General features: G+C 50.6%; 1 protein-coding gene across 2 annotated transcripts in view; it reads right to left on the bottom strand.

The window, feature by feature from the left end:
• Positions 1-27,364, bottom strand: part of ERGIC1 (endoplasmic reticulum-golgi intermediate compartment 1) — a 103,770-nt gene that overhangs the window by 62,486 nt on the left and 13,920 nt on the right. Inside the window, exon 1 of one of the 2 annotated variants that reach the window (XM_081826328.1) lies at positions 14,950-14,972. The exons of the other annotated variant lie outside the window; for it this stretch is intronic. Within the exon in view, the coding sequence (XP_081682454.1) occupies positions 14,950-14,957 (8 nt within the window). The 5' untranslated portion in view covers positions 14,958-14,972. Of the gene's footprint in view, positions 1-14,949; positions 14,973-27,364 lie in introns of those variants that run through there. 2 annotated transcript variants of the gene reach the window in all.

The raw sequence follows: 27,364 nt of genomic DNA, 5'->3' as shown, positions 1-27,364 counted from the left end.
GTGTTTTATGGTTTTCAGTACATGGGTCTTGAACTTCTTTTGTCAAATTTATCCCTAAATATTTAATATTTTTTACGCATCTCCTAAAAATAAAAGTAACCATTTGTGTTAGCTTTTGGTTACACCTTCTACTGCTTCTTTTTGAAGATATAAAATTTTAGACAAGTACAAACTAGTCTAGAGTGACCGCAGGTTGTTAGTTGCCCAGGGAGAAAGGAAGAGAGGGACATGCAGAAACTTTAAGGGGTGATGGAGACGTTCACTATGGTGATTGTGACGATGGTTTCATGGATGTATACATGTTAAATTTCTCAAACTGCACCCTTTATTTATGGGAAGTTTATTGTATGTCAATTATACCTAAGTAAAGCTGTTAAAAATTTTTAATGATGGCCGTAGCTAAAACACATCAAACACATTAAGCAATCTACGAGTTCATAACGACACTTCAGAAAACAAAAAAACCCTCTTTGGACACCTTTGGAGATACTAGGCCACCAACTCATTATTCTCAAAACCAGAAAATAAAGGGAAAGCACTTATTCTGACATTTTTTTTTTGCATACAAATACATTTCTAAGTAACCAAATAGTTGATGAAGGCAAAGTTCTATTTTATAGAATTCCACAGAATAATGTGGGGAGACTAATAGAATTTGAAAAATCATCCCTGTGTATCCTTTGATAAAACACTGGATCTTAGCAATGATCAGAAACTTAATAATAGATGGACCAGGCTACAGCCACCGGAACCCAATAATCAACCTTAGTATCTTAAAGAGAAGACAACCAGTTATTCGGTACCTTTCAATGCAATGCAATTGGAAGTACACAGCACACTTCTTAATACCTGGCCTAGAATAACTTCACATTTCACCTTCCATTTAATCTTTATCCCACAGCAGTCTGGCCTCTGACAGCAGCCTCCCCTCCAGTCTCTCTTCCTGCTCTAGCTAAGATCACCCAAGAGTTACTAAGGGCCAGATGCCATTGGCTCTCCTCGGTATGCCTCTGCACTGAACCTGCTAACCGTCCGTTCCTTCCTGGATTTCTCTTGCCTGTCTAATGTTCCACGGTATTCTCACTCTCTGGTACCCTCTCTGTCTGCTCCTTTTCCTCCTGCTATCCCTGACATCCAGGTGTGCGCCCAGGGGACAGTGTTTAGGGCGCTTCTCTTGTAGCTCCCACAGCCAATTCATCCATGCCTTAATTTACTGTGCCAAGTTCCAGAGAGACAGGAGAAAGGCAACAAGACAGATGTGGTCCCTGTCCTCGCAGAGCTCACATGGTAATGCCCAAGGAGCTTCCTCATGCCCAGGCGCATCCCGCCTGCCCCTCACACTTGATATGTCCAGAAAAAATCTCAACAGCTTCTCAAACAGAACCTTTTCTTAGGATCCCAGAAGGAACCTCAGGGATCGTGGAATCCAAACTCATGCAGCTTCAGACAGTTACAGTAAAACAGAAAGGGCAGCAGTATTCTGTGTTAAGGGACAGGGCCCCCCGACTCTTTTCAAGTCACCGTCTTTGTTCTCTTGGGGTTTCCAGATGCCTGAGCAGTGGTGAGGTGCACTGTGCTGTGTTGGCTGTGGGGGCACGCTGCTGAGCAACACAGTAAAACCGGCTGATCAGGAAGATGACTAAGATATTCTCCAAGAGTGTTTTAGATGGTCTATCAGAAAAACGGGAGAGGCCTCGCTGGGCCGGACAATACACTTTACCTGTTACCTGGACCTGAGCCAGTCGGGGGAAAACAAAGCTCACACGCAGCAGTGGGGGTGGGGGGGAGGGGAACTAGTCTAATAGCTCTAAATCCTAACACGATCTGTTCCTTGAGAAATCAAGCAAGCTTGCTCCTATCTCAGGCCCTTTGCCCTTGCCATTCTCTGTAGCTGGAATATTCTTCCCTCAGATGTCTACATGCTTGCTGCCTCACTTCACGTTAGTCTATATGCAGATGTCACCTCCTTGGAGAGGCCTGTCCTGGCCACTAACTAAAACACCCCTCTCCATCTCCTTGCTCTACGGGTTTTTTCTTCGTAGCACTTCAGATCACTGCCCGATTTTATGTTGTGTTATGTGCATTTGTTGATTGCCTGATTCTGCCATTAGCATGTAAGTTACAGGAGAGCAGGAACTGTGTCTGCCTTTGAGTTCCACTATATCCCTAGAGCCTAGAAAAGTGCCGGGCACACAGTAGGTCCACAGAAATACTTGTGGATTAGATGAAGGAGGCAGCTCTTCTCCAAGTGTGGTCCTTGCACTACTGCCTCAGAATCTGCCAGGTAGCTGATTAAATTTGCCGCTTCCAAGGCCCCACTGTGGAATGAACTAAACCAGCATAGGGGTGGGGAGGGCAGGCATTTGAGAAAAAAGTGCACTTCAGGAGATGCTGGTGCATGCTAGAATTGCTAAGGTATCAGCTGTGTGTTGATTTCCAACTTCAAATTTGTTTCCTAAGACTTTCAGCATGTACCCACCTGAGTTACCACAGGTCAACAGAGGGATGGGAAAAGGGACTGGCATTTCCTGGGCTCCTACCCTTTGGGCCAAGACCCACTTAGTACACTTGACCTACCCTATCCCACTGAATCCTCCCTACCACCCATGAGATGCCATCAACAAATGTGTAAACCGAGGCTCAGAGAGGCTGAGCCACTTGCCTACGTTCGCACAACCAGCAAGAGGCAGAGTTAGGCTGGAACCCTGGTCAGCCTGACCCAGAGGCTGACCCTCACCCTGACCCTCTTTGGTCTCCCAAAAACTCTGCACTAGGCCCTGAGGCCCTTGGCTGTCCATGCTCAGCATTGCCCTCCTGTGCCTGCACGGAGTCTGGCACCCACAGTGGGCTGTGGGCACTTGGTAAGCGAGTAAAGGAGGAAGGGTCCCGTGGAGCTTTGGAACTGTGGTGTGGTGTCACCCTGAGGCCCTGGCAGAGCACCGCTGAATGGGGGCCCCCTCACCCCCGTTGGCAACCGCCCCCCGCCCACGCTGCAAGAGCTCGATGCGCTCACGCTCTCACAGAAAGAGGAAAGGCCTGGTGTCGGAGCCTCAGGACGTCAGGCAGCTGGGGCTTGGCTGGGAGTCAGGCTTCCCACTGTCAAGGCCACCAGGAACACAGGCCAGGGGACAGCAAGGGCCCCAAAGTGTTTCCAAATCACTGGAAACAGGACGCAGCCGCCAGCCCCACACCAGGACACAACATCATCCCGAGAGTGGAAGCTATAAATGGAAATGTATTCTTAGAGGGGCAGAACATGAGTGGGGGTTTTTCAGAAATGACCCATCATCGGATAAAAATACAGATGGCATTTAAATGCTGAGCGGCATGAGCTATTCCGGGGACTGGGTTCTCATCCCTGCGGCTCCCAGCCAGGGCACGGCCTTCAACAGAGATTTAAAAGGAAGAAACCACCGGGGCCAGTGGTTTTAAGTTTTGGAGCAGAATATTTGGGAGAAAGATATCTGTGGAAGGTGCCCTCTTTGGGGAGAGCCCAAATGTCACTTGACCTCCATCTGCACCTGCCCATAATTCAGTTTTACTCTGCACTATGAGACTTACCTTTTGGACAACATTCTCAGCTACCTTAAGAAGTGAGGGCTGAGTTCTGGCGAGGCCTGGGGATAAAAGCCCTTAGATAGGATCAAGATTTTAAGAGGTTGGCAGGTCAAAGAAAGCAGAATAAAGAAAAACCTGGAGGTGGATCTGATGTCATGGAAAGGGGAAAGAGAGAATTAATATTAAGTAAGCCAGCCTCTGTGCTCGTGACAGCTCACTGAATCCCCAAGACTCTCCAAGATACCAAAACGAGATTCAGCCCTTTTTTTACAGAAAAGGAAACTAAGGCTCAGAAAAGACTGTGTAGAGTCGGTGACTCTCGGGCTGAGACCCTGAGCCTAAAAAGACAAGCAGAAATGAGGCTGAGAAGAAGGGCAGAAGGGTGTGTCTCAGGGAGAGCAACAGCTCCTGCTAAGGTTCCGCGCTCCAGAAGCCCAAAGTCACTCAACTGGCATGTGGCGAAGCTGGGACGTGCACCCACACAAAGGTACTGTGCCAGGCTGGGAAGCAGCGGTGTGCTTGAGAAAGCGAGGCCTGGCTCACAAATTAAAAGATGAAAATTTTCAGACAATCCCATGGGAAAATACATAAGGAAAGGGGTCAAAGTGCCCTCCTTGCTGACCATCTTCATTTGGGCACATCTCCGTACTTTTCAGTTGTTTCATAATAAACAAGTTACAAATTAAAAAATAAAGACAGGTAAGGTCTTTAGGAGAACTGTCCCTATCTGTACATTACCTGCCCTCCCTCCCTCCCTCCCTCCCACCCACCTCAGGGCCCCACCAACACTCTTTGTTCCAGAGAGGCCCATTCTGTCCCAGCTCCGTTCATTTACATGCACTGGGCCCTCTGTTTGCATCACCTCTTCTCTCTCCTCCTCCACCAGCTCATTCTTTCTGTCATGATCGAGTACCTATCGTATACCAAACACTTCCAGGTGCTAGGAATACAACAGTGGTCAGACACAAAACTCCCTGCCTTTGCCTAGCTTACATCCTAGTAGAAGAGACAAATAATAAATGAACTAATATGTCAATGCCGATATTATGAAGAAAAATAAACCAAGCTAGGAGACAAAGTATAATATAAGTGCTGTTTTAGATGGGGTGGGGGGGATGGCTATCAGAGAAGCCCCATCTAACAAAGTGACATGCAAATGGAGATCTGAATGAAGTCAGATAGCAGCCACGTGGATATCCAGGGAAGAACAATCCAGGCCGAACTGAGAGCAAGTGCAAAGGCCCTGAGGCAGGAAGCATATTTGGCAGGCTCCTGGAACAGTAAGGAGGCTGACATAGCTGGAGTGGGAGGAGACGTCAGAGGACCCAGTAATTCTTTCTTTCTTTCTTTTTTTTTTTTTTTTTAAAGATTTTATTTGACGGAGAGAGACACAGCGAGAGAAGGAACACAAGCAGGGGGAGCGGGAGAGGGAGAAGCAGGCTTCCCGCCGAGCAGGGAGCCCGGTGCGGGACTCGTTCCCAGGACCCTGAGATCATGACCTGAGCCGAAGGCAGAAGCTTAACAATTGAGCCACCCAGGCGTCCCAACCCAGTAATTCTTTAAAACTCAGCTCACACATCCCTTTCTTTGAGAATCCATCTCTAATTATCCCCAGGCTGGCTGAGGCACCACCTTCTGGGCTGCCCACAGCCCCTGAGCTTCACTCTGTCATCATAAGGCCCATGGTGTGTTGTTACTACACATGTGTGAACTGTAATCATGAATGAACAGCGCAACCCACTCCATCTCATTAATACTATTTGTGTTTTCCCCTAGAAGTTGTGAACTCGCCCAGGGCAGGAACTGGCCTTACGCATCTTGGGTTCCCTAGCAGCTGGCACTGCACTCTTCAGTAGGGAGCATGCATCATCTTTAAGTAATAAGAGGCCCACTGGGCCACAGAAGACTGGGTCTTTCGCAGGCAAAGAGCTCACCTGAGATGTGCAGGTGAGTACCCTTTGAAAGCCATGGGCTTCCTAACCACCCACCAGCAATGAGACTTCATAGGGGAGGCCTACAGGAGGCAGGGGTGAGTGACAGAGGGAAGGAGGGGAAGGAGACCTCCTCCCCACCCCACACTGTCAACATCTGCCTCATCCCTGCTTTCCTCAACAGTCCACAGCTTATCTAAGCCTTTGCTTTAAGGAAAGCCCACGTGGGAAAATAAAAATATAAAACCACTAGGGAGTGACTATTCATAGATAGAAAATACCCTTTCTCTCTGAAAAAGATTCTAGGAAACATCAAGTTTCCCAAATGACTTAGTGGGCCCAGGCACGGATCACCTACTGCTCACATCACCAAATGAGAGAAAACCAGGCATCATGCATCTCCGTAGGAAGTACACTCCCAAGTAGAAAAATGCCTACTGGGGCGCCTGGGTGGTTCAGTTGGTAAGCGTCTGCCTTCGGCTCAGGTCATGATCCCAGGGTCCAGGGATAGAGCCCCGCATCGGGCTCCCTGTTCCATGGAAAGCCTGCTTCTCCCTCTCCCACTCCCCCTGCTTGTGTTCCCTCTCTTGCTGTGTCTCTCTCTGTCAAATAAATAAATAAAATCTTAAAAAAAAAGAAAAGAAAAATGCCTACTGAGGCCAGGTAGATACTAAAAATGAGAGAAGTCGGCAGGCTTGGGGCCTGTGGCAAATTGAAGGGGCCAAAGCCCAGCTTAAGGGAGCAGACACCGGAAACTAATATTACACTGTATGTTAACTAACTGGAATTTAAATAACAACTTGAAACTATAAAAAATTAAATAAAATTTAAAAAATAAAGGGAGCAGAAAGCCCCCAGCTTGGCCCTTGGCTGAAACAAGGAGCCCTGGAGTGGCCAAAAATCAGGAAAAAAAAAAACAAAAAACCCAAAAAACAGAAATCTTGGGTCCTATGTGAAATCACTAATTTAAAAATGATGGCAATGAGTTTTTTTGTTTTTTTGTTTTTTTTAAATAAAACAATAATACTTCTGTGGCTCAGATTTGGCCTGGGGACAATCAAATTTGTGAGCTTGGGCTTAAATATTGAGTTTTTTAAATCAGAATAGGCAGTACAACTATGAAGACGGGAGAGGGCAAAGAGATCTAAATGTTCTAGCGCTAGAAGGGAACTGAGATCACGGAGTCCCCGTTTCGCCAAGCAGGTTCGTCTCTGGGATCAATTCCAGGCTGCCCAGCTATGAAGGCTGAGAAGGATTAGCAGTGTCTGCCAAGGCATTGGGGACACTAGTGACAAGCTTCCTGGGTATTTGGCAAGGCTAATTTAGTCCAGATCCATTTTAAAGGCAGAAAAACTGAGGTCCCATGTGGGAACTATGCGTGCGTCCCAGCAGAGCTATTCCCACCACACCCAGATGCCCCCAAAATCTTTAGGCTTTTGGAATGGTTATCTACCAAAGACTCATCTTAGAGACAAGTCATCTTTAAACTGACAAAGCAAATCAATAAGAAAATTAGATTTTTACAGTGATTCATTTTGCCCATGGTTTCCTAGGGACGGAAAATTTCTAAACCACGAAGGGGGTCTGAGCCCTGACAGAACCACGTGAGGATGCTGTGCGTGGCACGCACACTGTTCTGGTCAAGGGTCTTGAGCTGGCCGAGGGGCCTGGCACCAGAGGGAGCCTGGGCCCACTGGAGGGCCACAGCCTGCCTTCAGCTCTCCTCCCTCCCACTCAGTGTGAGTCAGGGCTCTTGACTTCAGTGTGCTGGCGGCAGAGTCTTCAGTTTTACTTGGCTCCTGAGCAAAATGTACTTTTCCAAAAGCCATTGATTCAACTAAGCCTGAATTTTGCAACGCCTGGCAAGCGCCAGGCCAGCCTCCTCTGAGCACATGCTGTCCCAGGGAATGGGACCAAAGAATGTGGTTATCACCTCCCCTTACCTTTTCCTTCCTTCTCCCCAAATGGGAGCATCAGTCCATCCCCTGGCAGAGTCCACCGGCATGCCTGACATCCCTCTGGCCTCCCTTGGTTACCCAACTGCACCATTCCCTCCCTCTGGCTCTCCACGCCATGCATGCTCCTGGATTCAATGTCAAACCCACCCGACAGCAGGCCTGGACGAACACCTGGAAAAGACTAGCCCGCAGATAATCTAGCCAGGGCAGCCCCCACCTCCTGCACAGCCACACACTTCCCCTTTACATCCCTGATGGGGCATGTGGGAAGAACACAGGTCAAGGGGCAGGCTGGTGGCAGCCCAAGCAATAACGAGTACCTTGTGTACCTGTCCGCTTTTTAAAAATAGACTGTTATTTACAGCAGTTTTAGACTTCACAGCAAAGCTGAGTGGAAGGTAGAGATTTCCCATACAACCCCTGCTCCCCACACACGCAGGCTCCCCCAGAACCAGCATCTCCCCCCACCCCCAGAGCAGGACACTTGTTACGCTGGATGAACCTGCAGTGACACATCATTATTGCCCAGAGTCCACAGTCTAGCCTACATCAGGGGTCACTCCTGGTGTGGTGGTGTTGTACAGAACATGGGATTGGACACATGTATAATGACATTTTTATAGTTTACGTGGATAATGACATCATTACAGTTTCATACCGACTAGTTTCACTGCCCTGAAAATCCTGTTTTCTGCCTATTCTTTCCTCCCCCCTTGGCAATGATCTCTTTACTCTCTCCAGAATGTGTTTACCTTTTCCAGAATGTCCTATGGTTGGAGTTACACAGTAGGCAGCCTTTTCAGATTGGCTTCTTTCACTTAGTAATATGCATTTAAGGTTCCTCTGTGGCTTCTCATGGCTTAGTAGTTCAGCTCTTTCCAGCACCGAGCAAATCTCAGTGTCTGGATGTCAAAGTGTACCTGGTTTTTCAAACCCCAAGGTGTGGATCGGCAGGGCGAGGGGCACAACTGTCTCATGCACTAGCTGCATGCCTTTGGACAAACTTTTCTCTGAACTCCCAGTGTTTGTCATTTGTAAACTGGGGATAGAAATGCCGATAACCTCATGGAGTGAGGATTGCATGTGGAAGCGCATGCTGGGCGCTGATTACAGTTCACAGCACGGAGCAAGCATGTGACAGACGTTAGCTGCAATTGTCACCATCACGGGCACTGTGGCTGTCACTAGCATTCATGGGCTTACTCCTGCCTTCTCTGCAGAGCAGCACGGAACGAAGTGGAGACAGCCTGGGCTTTGGGCTCACAAAGACAACCTGGGCTGGAGTTCAAATCCTGACTGTGCTCAGGCAACTGGCTAGATCTCTCTGTGCCTCAGTTTACTCATCTGTAAAGTGGGGCTGGGGCGGGGATTACACCCCCCTCCTAGGGCGAGGAGACCAGTAAGTGGAATGCAGAAAGAGCCCTTGGGACCAAAGAGGCACCTACAAAAGCTTAGCTCCCAGCTATGATGGAGAGGTCCTCAGCGTTTCCTATGAACGGCCCTGCTGAGCGCACCATGCAGGCAAGGTAAACAGTGGGCATATTTGAGGATGGGGTTGAAAACTTGCTGGTTAGTACCAGGGCCAGGAAGGGTGTCTACAAAGCCAAATGAGTGTGAGCAAAAACGAGTGCTGTCCTTCCTAGCCAGTACCCAGGGGATGTCAGCCCGGAGCGGCCCAGGAGCTCCTCTGCAGCCGACTAAGGCCTGGCTAGCCGTCTCCTGAGTGTCAGATGACAGCAGAGGGCTGCAACACAGAGGCAGGGACCAAGGGCAGCTTGCGGTTGTGGAACTAGGGACACGGGGAAAAGTTACAGGACACCACCAATCACACAGCTCAAATGTGCCCACCACCGAGTTCCACGGAACTGCTGGGCCTGAATAGGAACTCAGGTGTTCTCCCACGAAACCATCTTGGCCTTTCACCCAAACAGGACCCGCCAACCTGGGAGGCCCCCTGCCCCACCTGTACCCAGAATGGACGGTGGTGTGTCACACCCTGCCATTCAGTGCCAGTGACCCCAGGAGGGTGGCACTGTCAGGATCCCCACTTTCCAGATGAGGAAGGTTAAGGCGGTCCAAGGTGGCATTGCGAGGGAGCCTTGGAGCTGGGACTCCAACTTTTGACTTTCAGATTCCCCACAGCTGGGCGTCAAGCCTGGATTTGTCAGAGACTCCACTCAAAGGCCTCCCTGTGGATGGTTTTCCACCCCTCTGCATCGGCATTGTGGCCCACTCATTCATTCAGCATCTGTCCCACGGGTATCACTAGCATTGATTCTGTTCTGGATGCTGGGCTAGGTCCCTGAGATACAACATGTGCCAAACAAAGGTAGTCCCTGCCTGCCTGGAGCTAAAGTCAAGAAAACCTCCATAACAAATGTGTAGTCAGAGAAGGTGAGCGGCCAGAAGGAATGGCTTGCACGCTTTCTGCCTTCTGAGGAATTGAGGCTGGCAAGTATATAGGTCATGGTGGGTCTGGAGAGGGCCTTTCTGGCTGGGAGTCCCAGCTCTGCCACTTGCTAGCTATAGCCTTGGGGAAGTTACTTCAATGCCAGGTGCCTCAGTTTCCCAGTCTGTCAAACAGTGCCCATCTCACTGGGTTGCTCTGAGAGAGTCCATGTGTTAGAACGTGGGAAGTGCTTACTTGGCATGGTGCCTGGCCCCATGAATGAGTGCTCACCACCCTACCCGTCACTGGCTGGAGGGTGTGAGATACAGAGCACCACAAGCATCTTCTTCTCCTCAAAGGAGAACCTTGTTCTCCCCAACAAGTCCCTCTGAGAACTGCCTTGGCAGGGGTAGCACCAGTGGGCCCAGAAAATCAGGTCCGAAAGAGGGGCACGCAAGCTCCCCATAGGTCCAAGATGAGACAGACACAGGGGCCTCAGGGACCCCCAGGTGAGAGCTGCTTCACACAGGTGGAAGTGTCTTCCCTGCACACCCACCTCCCACCCCCCAGTCTTCCAACCCCTTTGCTCTCTTCCTGCTTCTCCCCAACTGGCCTTTCCTTCTGGACTCCACTCCAACTCTCTGGACCTCAGTAGCACAGAGCTGAGGTTCCCAATTCCAGAAAGACTAGAAGAACACCAGAAGAATAAGTTTAGTCTGGGCTCAGTAATGAAAAAAAAAAAAAAGCACAAACACACACAAATTAAGGATCCATTAAGAATTCACACACAGGCAATAAAAATCTAACACACACAGGAAGGATCAATAGCATACTCAGGAGAGCAGTTATACTGGGATGGCTGTCGGGATGCATCAAAGATGGAAATCTGAAGAGAAAAGGAATATGGCGGCCTAAGTTTGTTTCTTACAGTGGGGGGGGGGGGTGGATTAATCTCTATGCTATATGTCTAAAATATTCTATGAAGAATTTTTAAGAAGCTTAAAAGTACCAAAAAGTAATCAGACACTACAAAACAGAAAAGAATGAATTGAAGATACATGCCAAGTGGGTAAGTCCTACGGACGTCACACTGAATGAAAGTAGACCCCCACACGTCACATATAATTCCATTTACGTGCCATGAGGAAGAGGCAAAACTAACCAGTGATGAGGGAAGTCAGAAGAAGGGCCCCCTCTTGGTGGGGGGAGTACTGACTCGGAAGGGGCACAAGGGAGCCTTCTGAGGTACTGGGAAGGTTCTGGGTCCTGGTCTGGGGGTAGTCCTGTGGCTGTGTGTACACAACGAGCCATCACACCATATGCTCAAGATGAGAGCATTTTACAGTGAGCTATGCTATACCTCAACTTAAAAATTAATTAAAAATTTTAAAAGAAAAAATATCTAACCAGGGGCGCCTGGGTGGCTCAGTTGGTTAAGCAACTGCCTTCGGCTCAGGTCATGATCCTGGAGTCCCGGGATCGAGTCCCGCATCGGGCTCCCTGCTCAGCAGGGGGTCTGCTTCTCCCTCTGACCCTCACGATCTCTCTATCTCATTCTCTCTCTCAAATAAATAAATAAAATCTTAAAAAAAAAAAATATCTAACCATTGGCCAGGTTTGGAAACCTTTTGCACTGGCTCAGGATAATCAAGAGGCTGTTTTTGAATTTCTTTCTCTATCAGCTTGACATCTGATTCCCTCATTGTGTATCTATTGACATCTCCTCTGGGAACAATCTCGAGCGAGGTGTAATGGCAGATACACAGGGGAAGGGTTCCATGTCCAAGGGACATGCACAAAAGTCAGGCTGACCGAGAGGCGAATCCTGGCTCTGCCCTTACTTGCGGTGTGCCCTGGGCTAGGTGATGCCCTCTCTTGAGATCTGGTGACCTAAGGCGCAAAATGTGGTCAAGATTAAAGACGACAGTGTTCACCACTGTGCCTCACACATATCAGGTGACCCCTCCCCCATAATGGGACCCATTAGTATGGTTCATGCTTTAACCATCCAGAGCAATGTTTTACCACCTGTATGTTACGGCTGATTTGTGTGTTGAAAAATCAATTTAGTGGATTGCAGCCAGCATTAAAAAAATTAGATTACAAGAGAATAGAAACTACCTGTTTGCATTGCCTATAATGAAAGGAAGCGTTGTTCTATTGAGTTCCTATACATTATACACTGGGCTAAAATACACAATGCAGTTCTTACAGAGGGTGAATGTCAAAAGCATTTAAAAGCCCTGTTCCACTGAACGCTACACAGCCCCGTGACAAGGCAGGTACCAGCTCGGGGCAACAAAGCCCAGTTCTTAGAACTGTGCAGGAACAATAGTGCACTAGGAGAATAATTCCACTACCTCCAGGAAGCCACGTTTCTTTTTTTAAGGTTCCAAGTGCCCCGAAGTTGAGGGGAGATCGGGTACAGCTGCCTAGAGGAAGCAGCTTCGGGTCTATGTCGTACACAGTCAGGCCTGAGCGCCTGGGCTTGAAGAAGGGGGTGGGCCAGGCCCTAGAAGGCCTGACAATGTGGCCAGCTGTGCCCCTCGGGAAGGAGCCAGGTGGCTCTGGGGCAGCTTCAAAGCGGTCCTGAATAAGACGGTTCTAGGTGGAACCCAGACTGGGGTTGTGACAAACAGCAGGAATCCCCTGGAGAGGGAGTTACTCCTGTTCCACTTCTCTCTCAAGTCTCTTGGATGAGTTTATTTTTTTTATTTTTTAAAGATTTTATTTATTTATTTATTTGAGAGAAAGAGAGAGAGCACAAGCAGGGGGAACGGCAGGCAGAGGGAGAAGCAGGCTTCCCGCTGAGCAGGGAGCCCCATGTGGCGCTCGATCCCAGGACCCTGGGATCACGATCTGAGCCGAAGGCAGACGCTTAACTGACTGAGCCACCCAGGCGCCCCTCTTGAACAAGTTTAGAAGTCTCATTTAGGTAGGTCTTTTAACACCTAATAATCTCACTTTTTGATAAAGAGAAGAGCAGGCCTTGGAACCTTCTATCAGCAAAGGCCGTGATGAAGAACTTTCTTGACACTGCTTTGATTTTATGGATACCTTGGATTCACAGTGGGTGACATTGGTTTTCCATTTCACAGGGATGAGGTAACATATTTTTTAAAAAACTCTCTATTCAAGTTTTTTACAGTAGGTCCATTTAAAAAAAAAGTTTATAAAGTTTATAATAGCAAAGGCAAAGGTAGATAGATACGGCGAAGAGTGTAAAAGTGGCCCGGGAGTAGCTGCGGTTTGGCAAACGCTGCTAAGGACTCCCTGAACCTGAGGCCAGGGAGTCCCACCTCAGCTCTGCACATCCTGACAGCAGTGAGTGTCATCAAAGGACATGCTCCCTGCTAAGAGGTGGCAGAGCTCAAGAGGGGAGAAATGGACCCGTTTTAGGAAGGGCATTGTCAAGGCCACCGGCCAACCGACCGTGGAGAATTCTTCATGGAAACATGGAGCAAGGATTTTACCGTTGCCAGGTGTGCTTCCAAACTCCCGTCACCATCAACGGGTCTTTCCGCAAACACACACTCGCTTGTGTGGTCCTGACGCCACAGTGAAGCCTCCGCTTACATTTTCCTCTCCTGCACTTCACCCTTCCCCTTCAGCTCATGCCATCCTTCTAAGCTTTTCATTTCCAGATCATTTCAGTCTCACAGAGGAGTGGCACAAATAGTACAGAAAGTTCCCTCTGGACACCCTTCACCCAGCTTCCCCCAATGGGAACACCTTCCAGAACCCTAGAACACCACAGAAAAATTCTCAAAACAGGAAACGAACTTTGGAACAAGACGCTCGAGGACATCGCAAACCATCAGGATTTCACCCGTTTGTCTGGCCTCGGATCCAATCCAGGGCCCCACCTAGCTGCTGTGTCCTCGTGGCCTGCTCCACTGTGTGGCAGCTGCAGGTCCTCCCTCATCAGTCACAACTGTGACACTTCTGAAGAGTGTGTCAGGGATTTTGTAGAACCTCTCTCAAATGAGGTTTGTCTGATGTTCTCCGGTGCTTTCAGCCAGGCTGTGCATTTCTGGGAAGAATCCCACCACGATGGAGCCCCTTGCCAATGTTCGGCGTCAGGGCGCGTGATGTCCATGTCTTATGGCCAGCAATGTTGGGCTTGAGCACTTCGCTAAGGCGGGATCTGCCAGGGGTCCCTGCTGTAAGGAACTGTGTTCCCCTCTGTGATTACTAAATATTTGGGGGAAATACGCTGAGCCTATCTAAATATTTCTGCTAAAGCTTTTACCCACTAATTTTAGCATGCAGATTTTAACTGTACCAATTATTGCCATGGTGTTCCTTTCTTTTTCTTTTTTTAAATGTATTTTGAGAGAGAGCACACAAGCAGAGGGAAAGGGAGAGAGAGAATCTTCAGCAGACTCTACCCTCAGTGTGGAGCCCAATGAGAGGTTTGATCCCACAACTATGAGATCGTGACCTGAGCCGAAATCAAGAATCAGACGCTTACCCACCCAGGCACCCCATATTACCATGGTGTTTTAATGGTGATTTTCAAATTCTGTCATTCCTTCTACATTCATTAATTGGAATACCTGTGCCTTTTTTTTTTTTTTTTTTTTTGGTTTTAAAAATACAAGTCCTCGGCAGAAATATACAAACTTTCTAGTGGCCAAGCTGGCCTTGAGATAAACCATCTCTTCCTACATATCTGCTGATAAACAGTCCACTGCACCCTAACACCTTTCCTATTTTTTTCTCTTTTCTTCTTTCCTTCCCTCACCTCATCCTGCCTTACCCATCACCTTGATTTTAAGAGCTGCTGAGCACCAGGCTAGCCCAGCAGTGCCAAAACAGCTCTGCTGTGTACACTGAGTTTAAACTAGGCTGGTAATTCACACCTGGGCCTCACACTTGCTCTGTGTCTCAATCCTAAGAAACTATTATGTGCCAGGCACTAAATTAATACTCTCATCTTTACACCAACTTTAGTACGTCAGTAGGATGCTTCCCATTTTACAGATCAGTAGGCCGAGGCTGATCCATTTAGCCAACAACTATTTAGGGCTCACAGTGCCAGCCTCCACTACTGGTGCTGGGGACACGGGGGTGAACACCATAGGCAAGGCCTGTGCATTGAGGAACTTACATTTCCATGGAGAGGACAGACACATTTTTTGATCAGCAAAAAGGGGATGTGATTGTTTTGAAGTGTGCCAAGAACAACGAAGAAGCACCCACAATGATCCAATAGAATGTGACAGGGGACACTTCCAGCCGAGTGGTTAGGGCAGGTCCCTCCAAGCAGAGACCTGAAGGGGAGGGAAGGAGCACACCATGCCGACAGCCTGGGAAGGGCACTCCACGCAAAGGCTCTGAGGTGGAAGGTGAAGTCAACTTGGTTAAGGAGCCGCAGTGGCCACCAGGGCTTGAAGCACAGGGAGGGGAAGGTGGCCTAGAATGAGGTCATCAGGGGTGGGGGTGGGGGATGGATCACACAGGGCCCTGCAGGCTGGGGAGAGGACTCTGGACTGTTCTCCACGGTGGATCTGAAGCACAGTACTGAGTGCCCAGGAGGGCGGACCAGGTTTCACCCAGAGTGACCCCGGCGGTCAACAACAGAGCCAGGCTCCAGCCGAGGCTGGCCTAGTCCACGTCCACCCCAGCCAGGCCCCTTCCTCCTCCACACAGCACCGGCCCAGGCCGTTGGGCCGAGCTCCAAACACCGTGGGACTCAGGGTCTGGCTTTGGAATATGTTTTTGTGCTCACAAAGAAACACAGGTGTGGCTAATGCCCTGGACTTCTTCCTCACACGAGATCACTCTGCGTCTCCTGCTCCGGAAAGACTGGAGGCTGGGACCCATGCTCGGCACCAGCCCAAGGCCTGCTCCCCCCGAGGCGCCTGCAGGCCTCGATTCCGCCACACACACCTCAGAGCACCCCTTCCCAGTACTGAGATCTGCATGCGCTCCTTCCACTTTTTCATCTAGCAAGCTCACGGTCACACCGTATGGTGCTGTAGTGAAGGGCACAGACTTGGGAGCCAGAGTGCCTGGGTTCAAATTCTGACTCTGTCACTGGCCGGATGACCCTGGGCAAGTGAGCTCCTGAGGGCCGCGCAGGGGCGGCTGTGAGGATGGAATGAGTTCATCGGCTCGAGAAGGCAGAGTGGCGTGGGTGCCCTGAGAATGCTGCTCTGGCGTTGCTTATCACCCTGATCACACACCCCCACCCCTGCCCTCCTCTGCCCCCACTCCCCCCACCCCACCCACCATGGGAGGATTGAGCCTTATATACTCGGGAGCTCACGGGCTCACCTGTCCCTCCCCTCCCTGGCTTGGGGCCTGGCACTGAATAAACGCTGTTTGTTGAAAGAATGAATAAATAACAAACAAACATGTATGAGTATCGGATGGGTAAATATACATCAAAGGTAAGATTAAAGCTTATAATTATTCAGGACAAATACTTTCAACAGAAGTGCCTCTGGCAGAGTCGTGTGATTAAGACAAGGCCTGTAGGCACGAGGGGGGGGCGGTAAAAAGCAACAGAGATAACCCGGCCAACATATAATCAAGAACCCCAAAGAACAGACTTTGGAATTTGGAGGTAGAGAAACCTGGCTTCCCCATCCTGGAGCCACCACCTACTGGCTGTGCTGTGGCCTCGGCAAGGCCACCCTGGGCAGATGGGCAGGCTGCCCCCCGCACAGGTCACCTGACTGGGGCAGACAGCAAGGGCCGGACACGAGCCCCCACTCAGCTGAAGGAGGTGTGGGGGCTGCACAGGGCTCCCGGAACCCCGAAGAAGGGAAGTTTTCTAAGCGGTTCCCACAGAGGTGGCAGAGAAGTGACCCAAAGCTCTGAGTAGCCCAGACCAGCTCCCTGAGCCTCAGTTCTAGCCCGCGAAGTGGGGCCAATGACCGCAGCTACGCCTCTCCTACGGGCGGGCGGATGGTGCTGTTGGCACCACGATACTTAACGTTCACCCCTTTTATGCCCGGCGCTTACAGCAATGCCTGGCACAGGGTAGGCACTCGGTGCATCTGCCCAGTGAATTACTGGGCTAGCGTCGTCAAACGGCACCTCCCCTGGCCTTCCCCGACAGGCAGCCTGTAAGTCAGGTCCTGCTGTGGGCTCAGAGGCAGGCGGGACCTTGAACTGTAGTAAACTCTCACACCCTTCAGTCTAGGAGAAAACAGAAAACAGAAAGGGCATGGGGTGGGGGTGGTAATTTGGGGCCAGAATGCAGCCTTTTTCAGTCAGCTGGAAAAAGCGATAAGGAGGCATCCGTGGGAACCATGGGAATTGGGGGTGGGGGAGGAATGGGCCCCATTCACACAGAGCACGAAGGTTATGGCCCCGGCGGAATGCGGGCTGGGTGTGGGGCTGGGCCTGGGAGCAAAGTTCCTGAATGACCGGCTGGCCGGGCAGGGGCCTCAGTCCCCTCTTGGGAACCTGAACAGCCAAGAGCAGTGTTTCATCAAAACAGGAAAAATCATAGAGGAAAAATGCACATGTAAGGGGACTGGTATTTACAGGGAACAGCCTTGCCTCCACCCAAGGTCTGAAAGGATGGACTGGGGGGAGGGGACACGGTGGGGGGGGCATGCAGTGGGGCAGAGCCCTCCCCAGGAAGGCCGCCTGCTGTGCACCTGGGCCAGAGGGATCCTGGGAGTCTGAAGGGGAGCCTGGACCAGGTGGTGTATGAAGAAGGCAACGTGAACCTCAGAAGTCATGCCCTCATAGCATGTTCCTCCAACCACAGGCCTCGTGGGCGACCTACAGAGCTTCCGACTGGGCGTGACCCATCCACAGAGCTTCAGGATCACAGGGGGCTCGCCCTGCTGTTACCTACAGGGCAGGGGAGCTCGGACTTTGGCTCAAAACACAGGTAGGAGCCTCGGGATGTGGGGCAGGTCCCTCACAAATGCTTAACCCTGTTTTCTTTCTTTGGACAGCAGGGCACTCTCACCCCCGTCCGCGGAGCGCTGGGAAGGTTAGCTGAGATTATGAACTTGGACCTGCTGGGTACGCCAAAAGGCTCTAAATAAAAAGCCTTTTCCTGGGTTCACGGGAGCGGCCAACCTTATAATCCTCGTGGACACATGGTAGCCGGCGATTCATCCAAGGCTCCTCCGTCCTCCCCCAAGCTTCTGGGACACACAACCCTGGTGCCTCTAACTTTCCTGCATATCAACACAAGGATTCTGGCCTTGAGGACCCCAGCTGAGTGGCTCCTCCAATGGGAGATTCAAGAAGGCCCCGGGCTGTGTGATGGTACAGAGTACCACCCCCCTGACCTGAACGCTGCAGAAGGACCTTAACCGGCTCCACTCCTCCCCTTCAGTCCAGGGTGAGCTTTTCACGAAGATCTTAAACTCCTTCATAGGCCAAAGGTGACTTAGGATAAAGGATAGATTCCTAACCATACCCTACGAGGCCCTCATGGCCTGCCTCAGCTGACACCTCCAGCCCAGCTCTCCTCGGCCCTACTTCCACCTGCCACAGCGTCCTCTCTGCCTCCAGCCTGTGCCCAGGCTGCGCCTTTCACCTGGTCCTCCAACCCTTTCAACCCTAAGCATCTTTCAAAGAGCCGCTCAGTCACTGCAGTGAGGTTTCCTTGATCCCTAGAAGACTCAGGTCCTAGAGCCCTCTGTGTTCTCCTACGCAGCCCTCATATCAGCTGAGAACTACAAATTTAATTGGGTGTTTGACTTCACCGTTGAAACCAAAGACTCCATGATGGCAGGGGCTACATCCCTCTTGTTCACCACTGGACCCCTAGTGCTGAGTGCAATGACCAGCATGAATATGTGCAAATAAACGAGAGAATGAATGAATAAATGAATGGTCAAACAAACAGCCTTGGGGGATGAAAAGTAAAAAGGGAAGTAAAGCCGGAAGCAGATGGGGAGACCTAGATTTGATTATTCCTACTCTAGGAACTCTAGTGGAAGGTGGAAGAACATGGGGAGGAAGCCGAGTCATGTGTAAGAGGGCAGGGTTGCCTTGGTTGCTGGGGGTACACAGGACCCCAGGAGGAGGGGGTCATTGACCTGGGGGCCATGGAGGAGCACTTGCTGACAATTCACGTCCGTGATCTCATTCTGCCTCATGCAATACTGAGGTGGGGTGCTATTATTAGCCCATTGTTACAGATGAGGAAACTGAGTCCCAGGGGGATGAAGGACTCGCCTGAGGTCCCACAGCTGAGAGGGGGTGGGGCCAGGGAAGTGACTGTTCACACAAGGCAGTGAGTTCTAGATGTAAGCGGGAAAAGTCTCTTACGCAGGGCATCTCTGCAAAAAAGTGAAACAAATTTATTAGCATCTCCCTGAAACTGCTGGAACAGAAATGCTTACACTTGTAGTAAGTCAGCGTGGTAAGCGAGAATGAATTGGATTGTTCCAGGCTTATCAACAGAGAACCTACTCTAGCCAAGTCCAATGCCAAACGTCTCACCTGCATCAGCCCCTGCGATCCTCAGAATGGCCCCGTGAAGCTGCTGGCACTAGCATTGGGCCCATTTTGCAGATGAAGACATGAAGCTGAAAGAAGTTCCTGTTACTCCTACTTTAAAATGTCTAAAACATCGAGAGTATTCTCTTCTCTATATTATTTTAATGAACTTCAAATACGTCAACATGTTCTTAATATCTACAAGTGGCCTTGGGGCCACAATGCTATTTTCCAAAAAGCTTTTCAACTCCCCGACTGTGAATTCCCTGCGGTGGGGTTTTCAGGGGCCCCAACCCTTGGCCACAATTCCAATGCTGCCTGTATGCCTGCAGTGTGCTTTAGGCATTTCGTATGCATGAATTCAGTCTCAGGTTGGCCTCCATGAGAGTGTGAATAATGAGCAGTCATCCCATCAGAGAGAACACTCACTCGACATCCCTGGGAAATATATGAACCCATGCCAATAGGCTTTCAGTTCCCCTTCAGCCATGCCCTAGGGAGTTCTTACATTCACTTGATCCCTTTTTTTGTCCTAAACACCGCCCTTCCTCAAGAACCTGCTATGGCTCCCCACTGCCTGATGCAAAAATGTGCAGACCCTGGGCCAGGTCCACAAACTGTTGTTACCCCCACTCTTTCTGACACCACTCTCCCTGCCTCCCAATCTGTTATCAGGCTGCAGAGCCCCTCGGCTAGAATGCCATCCCTTGCCCTTCACTGATCGACCCTGGCTCATCTTTCAAGTGTCCCTCCTCCAGGAAGCCCCCAAATTCACTCCCCACTTGTGCATGTTCTGCCATCGGCTTCTTTTCTGGTCAAGCATTATCACCTACGTGGCCTCCACTCCTCTCCAGCCTGTGTGTGAACAGACCCCACCTTCCCAACAGGACTCCGCTTCTTACGAGCAGCGCTAAGTTCTGCCCGCCTGGGCTAGCACTCCAGTCTTGTCTGAGCCTCTCCAGTCTGGCTGCTAACCCAGCTTCACCATCAGTCCAGCCAGCCTCTCACAGAAACGACACACGGCCCACCCCCAGGGACATGGTGGCGGGGGGAGGTCACTGATAAGGCACCTGCCTTTTCTCTGGCCTCAAGTACCGTCAAGTTGCCTCTTGCCAACAGGCCACGAACTAAGTCACAGGTCCATTGTCCTTTTTTTTTAATTGAATAGGATGTGACTTACAATTTAATAAGTGACATTTTATTAGTTGAAGGTCAACATTTTCCAAACATCAAGTCCATGTGGAAAATATGAATCAAAGCAGCTTCTTGGCAGAGAGACTAAACACCACAAGAGCCAGCAGAGGCTTGCCTGGCCCTGCCGGGCCGCACCATACCCCACCTCTACAGCACAGCCCTGCAGGCTGCCACACCACGAATCGAACTTGGCTCCCCTGCTCAAACCCATCCTCACTGCGCTGAGGGTCAAGGGCACTCTCATCATGCCCCAGATGCATTCTCCGGTTCGCTGTGTGCTGACACTTCACTCCTGACCCTGCCTCTGCGCAGGACTGGACCCCTCGTCCTGGCATCCACCTGGCTCTGCTCATCACTAAGGTCTCGGGGGTGACACCGTGGGGAGGCCCTCCTCCAGCCCTGCAAAAAGTTCGATCAGAATCCCCAGAGTTCCCTGGACGTTCTCGCTCAGAAAACTCTTGCTCATTTAATTGCCCATCTTCCCCATCGGAACGGAAGCTCCATGAGACCAGGTACCACGTCGGTGGCGTTTAGCTTCAAACCCCAGCTCCAGCACAGAGGGTGGCACACAGCAGGTGCTCAACAGAAAACAACAGTTCATGAATGAGTGAACAAAGGAGCAAACAAGGTGCTAGCGGGGACGGAGACCATCTCACCACAAGTGCTGGGCGGAACAGTTGGCCCAGCCAAGCTGCCAGCCAAGGGGTGTGGGGGCCTATCCAGGGACATGTTCCCTGGATCCAGATCAGGTACAAGAGGCAGGTGAGTGTGCTTCCTCTCCTGTCCCCACTGCCCTCCTGGAAACCAGCAACCCCATCCCTGCCCAGCCCGGTGGTGTTCAGAGAACACCACTCAGCGGACAGCGTCGGGGAGTAGGGTGACCTGTAATACTCGATGCATTATACATACAGATAGCATTTTTGTTTCTTTCTTTTCTTCCTTCTTTTCCTTTTTTTAAGATTTATTTATTTATTTGAGAGAGACAGTATCCAAGCAGACTCTTGCTGAGCGCAGAGCCCAACATGGGGCTGGATCTCATGACCCCATGAGATCAGGACCGGAGCCAAAACCAAGAGTCAGACGCTCAACCGGCTGAGCCACCCAGGCGCCCCTTTTGTTTCTTAAACTGCTTTTGTAACAAATCTCATATGGAATAATAACAACAAATGTGTATTCACTGGACCCTAAGAGTGCTACACGCTGCTTCTAGAATTTTCACATTACTAGAAGTTCACTATTGCTCTCCCCACCTCACAGCTGAGGAAATTGAATCAATCCCAGAAAGGTGCCATGATTGGCCAGACTGAGCAAACAACAGGGCCAGAGCCTGAAGTTCCTGCTTGGGGTTCCACTCTCCTGATCATTACAGTGCCCCCAGAGACGGTGTTTAAAATACAGAGGCCAGGGCCCTGATGCCCCACATCACAAACTCCAGGTGGGGCCATGGGAATCTGCATTTGAACCAGCAAATTGCCCTTAGCCAGCCAGGCAGACTGTAACCCCCTGGGCCTCAATTTGCCCATCTGTGAAATGGGCAACTCCTTCCCTACAGGGCTGCTATGGGGGACCAAGTGAGGGAAATGCTTTGAATGTGTTCTAAAGCCAGCGGAGAGGTCCCTGGCAGGAGGTTCCCCTGAGGAAGCAGCAGACCCAGGAGTCACTCACAAGTCACTGACCTCTGTGGGTCCAGCTCACTTGCTAGACATTCCTACATATCATAGCTCCTGTGCAATATCTTTCCCTCAACAAGAGCTCATGGCAAACCAGTTAAGCCTGGTGAGAGGGCAGACACCAAGTCCACATCCCACGTCCCCACACTTGGGAGCCCTACACTGTGACACCAGCTGGGGCAATGATGACTACCCCTGGGCCTTCGGCAAAGACGTGAACACATTTTCACACACGTACACACTCACACACATGCTACACTCACACACACATGTAAGTACACACAGGCGCTTTCCTGACAAACAGGGGTGGCTCTCCCCAGAGCTCCTCTCCGTCGGCCAAACCCGCGTACCCTCTCTTCTCTGGGCTGCCAATATGCTCATGTAAAGATTCCAAAATGGCAGTTCCAACGCTGCCACCCACAGGGCCAGAGGCCGATGTGGTAGCCTGTATCAAGGTTCAAATACCTATGCAAACTCAAAAATAATCCCAGCCATATGTACTGGGCCCTTCCAATGGCAGGGTGCCATGCTGGACAACTTCCCATCATTATGTCATTGAAGTGCTCCTGTCCCCAGGAAGAAGGTCCCGCCCCTATCCCCACGGATGATGTGGGTAAGGCGCTGAGAAATCAGAGAGCCTGCAAGTAGTAGAGCTGTCATTCAAACACAGCTGGGATTCGAACTCTGCTCACTTACTATTCGACACATTTTTTTAGTGTGCCCAGTACTGTCCTAGGCCTAGGGGACCCAGCAGTGACCAAGGCAGAGCAAGGCACCAGCAGCCTGGTGGGAGACTCAGAGACCAAGCTCTTAACCCTGGTCTCTGCTGTATCCCAAAGGCCACTGGCTCCTTCCAAGGGAGACCTCCCTGCCTGGGTCCTTGGTGTCCACTGTGGGCATGAGGCCCACAGGAAGACCCTGTGAGGTGGTAGATGACATTGGCCAGCAGAAACCAGGTCCTGCAAGCTAATCTACTGACACAGGGTACCTGGGCAGAATGCACCAGCGTTTTGAAAAATTAAAAGCTACCTCTGGGCCTCACTCTCCTCCACTCTACTCCTTCCCCATGGAGTGTCCTTAATAGAATCTTTAAGCATTCTGTTCAAAATGGAGTCATGAGACATGCAAAACTGCCCCCCCTCCAGCAATGATGACAATGCACCTGATTCTTTGGCAATTTTCTTTTAGCAGGAATAGACTCAATTATACTAGTCTCTGTTTGGGATTTCCAGACACAGGCTGATCTCTCCAAGAACATTTCCAGACCATCTCTTAAAGAAGATGTTAGACAAATCTCCTATTTGGGGATGGGATTATTAGCCACTGACATGTAGAATGCTTACCATGTGTCAGGGCACACATATGAACAACCCACTATTCTCATTTTGCAAATGAGGAAAGTGAGGCACAGAGAGGTTTAGTAACTTGTCCAAAGTCACAGAGCTGGCAAGTGGAACACTTGAGCCCAGGCAGTCTTTGACAGGAATCTGGACTCCTAACCTCCATTAGGTCAAACCAACTTGGCTTCTTTACAAGAGTGTCTTCACATTTCAGAGAGGTTTGCAGGATGCCTGAGGCCCCTAACCCAACTCACCTCCCTGCCTGGCCCATGCACCTCCCCACCCGCTTATGGTCCCAGGGCTCTGCCCAGCCCAGCTCAGCCTGTGGCCTGTTTCCTCTCAGACCTGCCTGCGCCCAGAAGCTGGCCTATTAAGAACCAGGATGCAGGTCTCATAAATGAAGGGGAGACAGCTGGGGACCAGGCAACAGGGAGTGGGGGAGCATGTGGCCACTCCTTAGTGATAGCTACGTCTGCCACCTGGCCAGGGCGCCCAGAGAGCCCCATTTTTCAGGAGGCAATGGTAATCGATTTTTATGTGAAATCTAACTTGAAAGTGCTGGCATTTAATTCAATTTGCTTAAAAGAATGTGAGGATGAAATAATATCTGTGATGGAGCAGAATTCAACCCCCAGTGCTACCGGTTTAGTCTCTGCATTAGCAGATCAAGCCTGTCAGGAAGTTTCATAAATAGGGGAAGGAAAGTAGAGGGGCCATGACGCAGAACTGGGACCTCCTCTGCTCCAGGAGCTGTGCGAGGTTCTCTCCTTAACTCGACTCAGCAACCCTAGGGTTGGTGGTGGTGGCGGGCCGGGGGGGGGGGGGGTGTCAGGATTCATGTCCCCATTTGTAGACCAGAAAAACCGACGCAGAGAGGTGAGGTGAGCTGGCCAAGGACACAGCACGGGTGGATGCGCCAGGACCCAAAGCCCAGCTGTCCCAGGTGCAGCATGCAACAGCAGCTCTAGAAGACGCCTGGGTCCTGGGTGGCTGACTCGTCATGCTCCAGTGAGTGCGGGGCAGGCGGCGGCCAGTATGGCCCCAACCAACTGCGAGGGGCCTGACCCAGGGCGCGGTGGAGATGGGTGGGTGAACCCTCTCATAGCTCCTTTGACTCAGGGTTAACTCAGCTCTGACAAACCACTTGGCTTTGAGTGTGACCCAGTTTTATAGCTTGAGCAACCAAAGCGGAGTTGGGGAAAGTCAGGCAGGTCTGAGAGCGAAACCGGCCCCCTACCACCTGGCTTGCGGGGTGAACTTGGGTGGAACCCCTCAGCTCTCAGAACCTCGGGTCCCCCCCTCCCCAGCTCCAAAAACTAGTAGCTGGCTCCATCCATCTTGAGGCCCTCCCAGCTCCCATATTTATGGGTTCTAATTAGCCCAGAACCTTAACACGCACCAACACTGGGGCACATCGCTCTACCTCAATTGCCTCCACCTGCAAAATGGGGAAGTAAAAGCCCCCACCGCATGGGTTCGTTGTGAGAAGTGAGTAAGATGACATATTTGCAGCATGTAGCACTGGGCCCAATGCCCAGGAGACGCTCAATAAACATTTACTTCCACTATCCCCCCCACCCCCCAACTGTCTAGCACCTGCAACTTCTCACTTCCCTCCTTCCAGAAATATCTGACTGCAGAGAACAGCTTCAGGTCTAGTTCTCTGTACCAGGGACACAGAGGGGTCAAAACCCACAGCTCTGTCATTGGGAAGGATCTGAGCACCTAACTAGCACTCACCAAGCAAGATGCAAATGCCTCCCTCAACAAACTAAACAAGGATGGCGTTTGAGTTCAGGAAAGCCGTGCTCCTGAGGTCCCTTTCCAGCTGCACGAACCCTCTGAACCTCAGTGTCCTCATCTACAGAGAAAACAATCATCCCCAGACCACACTTCATCTCCTAAGGGCTTTCTAAACTCTTAAGTCCCACAGAACACTTTCATGATCATTGTTAATTAAGTTAACTCAGATTTGTGCTCAGCTGTAGGATTACATTTGAATCATAACGGTAAAGACTTCAGACCTCAGGCTTTTCCCAGCCTACCTGACCCTAAGAATCACTGAGGACACTCTGAAAATGTAGAATCCTAGGCCCATCCTGGACCAGACAGAGCCGTGGGGCGGTGGGTGAATGTGGTGGGACACAGGGCCCAGGTGATTAGAGAAACCTGCCCATTCCAGATTGAATAGAATTGCTCAACTGAAACTGAAAAATGGGCAAGCTGAGCTTCCAAGGTCAGGTATCTAACAGAAGGCATCACTTTCTGGAGGTCAGAAAGTCGTGAGTTTAGGGGCTGGCTCTGTTACTTTGCTAGTTGTATGAGTTTGGGACCAGCCCTCAACCGCTCTGAGCCTATTTGTTCAAAATGGGAACAATTAGGCCTAACCCTTAGGCTGGGGTGAGCGTGGAATGTCAGGTGTCCTCTCCTTCCCAACTTCCCGACCTCAGATTCTGGGGGCTATTGTGCCATTTCAAGCAAGTGAAGTCAGTGAGGAGGGGGGGGCGGGTACCCGGTGGCGTCCCATTTGGACAGGCAGCCAGCCGCCCATTCCCACTTTGGGCAGGGCCTGAGTAATGTCTGATTTCCCAAGTCCTCAGGACAAAGTCAGCAGGAAACATTTTCCATTCTCACTGCTCGAGAATAAATCCTTTCAGATGTACTTACACCCTTGGGAGAAAACTAGAAGCATTTCCAAACACAGAGATATGGCAACAAAGCACCTAATCTCGGTGGAGTTGGAGCTCTCTGCCAGGTGCTGGGGGGAGGGGGTCTCCCCTTGTTTGGGGTTCTGAGCTGCTTCGTGGAAGGTGTGAGGCGAGGAGAGCATGGGTCCCGCATCCCCAGGCTGGGGATCTGACTGCAGCTCCACTGGCCTCCTCCTCTCTGTCTCTCGCCTTCCTTCATTGGATAAGTATTTTCTGAGCACCTGCTGTGTGCTGACACTGGCTTCAGCACCAGGACCCAGTGATGGGCAAAGAGATTTGGTCCCTGCTCTCAAGAGCTTAGACTCCATCACACAGAATGTTAAATGGCAAAAGCCACACCGCAGCTGTGCTGAGTGATCTGAAGGCTGTGCCCAGGTCTGATGAAAAGGTTCATTCAGCCAGGGAAGGGGTGAGGGGAGACCCAAATCAGACTGAAGAGGCAGTCTGGGAGGATCTTTCTGGAGGAAGAGTACCAGATGGCCGTGCTGATCCAGTTATTTCCTCTGCCACAAACTCTTTACCACCCCATCCGCTTTTCCTGCCTTCTCAGTCCGTATTACAATGAAAAATAACCTTTTATGCCATTGTTTGCTCCCCATTGTCAGCCCATATTTATCCCCCACTAGCCTGGAAGCATCATGAAGGTAAAGACAAAGTCAGTCTTGTTTTCCCTGGAATCCTCCCCAGTAAATCTTTTTTTGTTGTTTTTTTTTTTTTAAGAATTTTTATTTATTTATTTGACACAGAGAGAGAGCACAAGCAGGGGGAGCGGCAGAGGGAGAAGCAGGCTTCCGGCTGAGCAGGGAGCCCGATGCGGGGCTCCATCCCAGGACCCTGGGACCATGACCTGAGCCGAAGGCAGTCACTTACCCGACTGAGCCACCCAGGCGCCCCCTCCCCAATAAATCTTTAAATGAATGGTGAATGAATGAATGAATGAATGAATGAACGAACAAACCCCACTTCCCTGGGCCTCCACCTCCTCACCTCCACTATGGGAATAACAATACCTTTTGGCCAGCTGCCTGGGACTCCCGGGGCACACTGCCTGTTTTCAGTGGGCGGGGCTTGGTGCTGCCTGAGGAGGTGGGACATGGTGGGGGTAGGGGAATTAGGAGAGGAAGCTGACACCTTGACTCCGTGAACAGATCACTGGAGGACTCGGCCCCAGTCCAAAGGATAAAACAATG

The sequence above is a fragment of the Leptonychotes weddellii genome, chromosome 7 (genome assembly GCF_054177405.1).
Source record: "Leptonychotes weddellii isolate Sample4059 chromosome 7, ASM5417740v2, whole genome shotgun sequence".
NCBI classification, from domain to species: Eukaryota; Metazoa; Chordata; class Mammalia; order Carnivora; family Phocidae; genus Leptonychotes; species Leptonychotes weddellii.
Note: the sequence above shows the minus strand (reverse complement) of the source record. Positions and strands in the feature narration are given on the sequence as shown.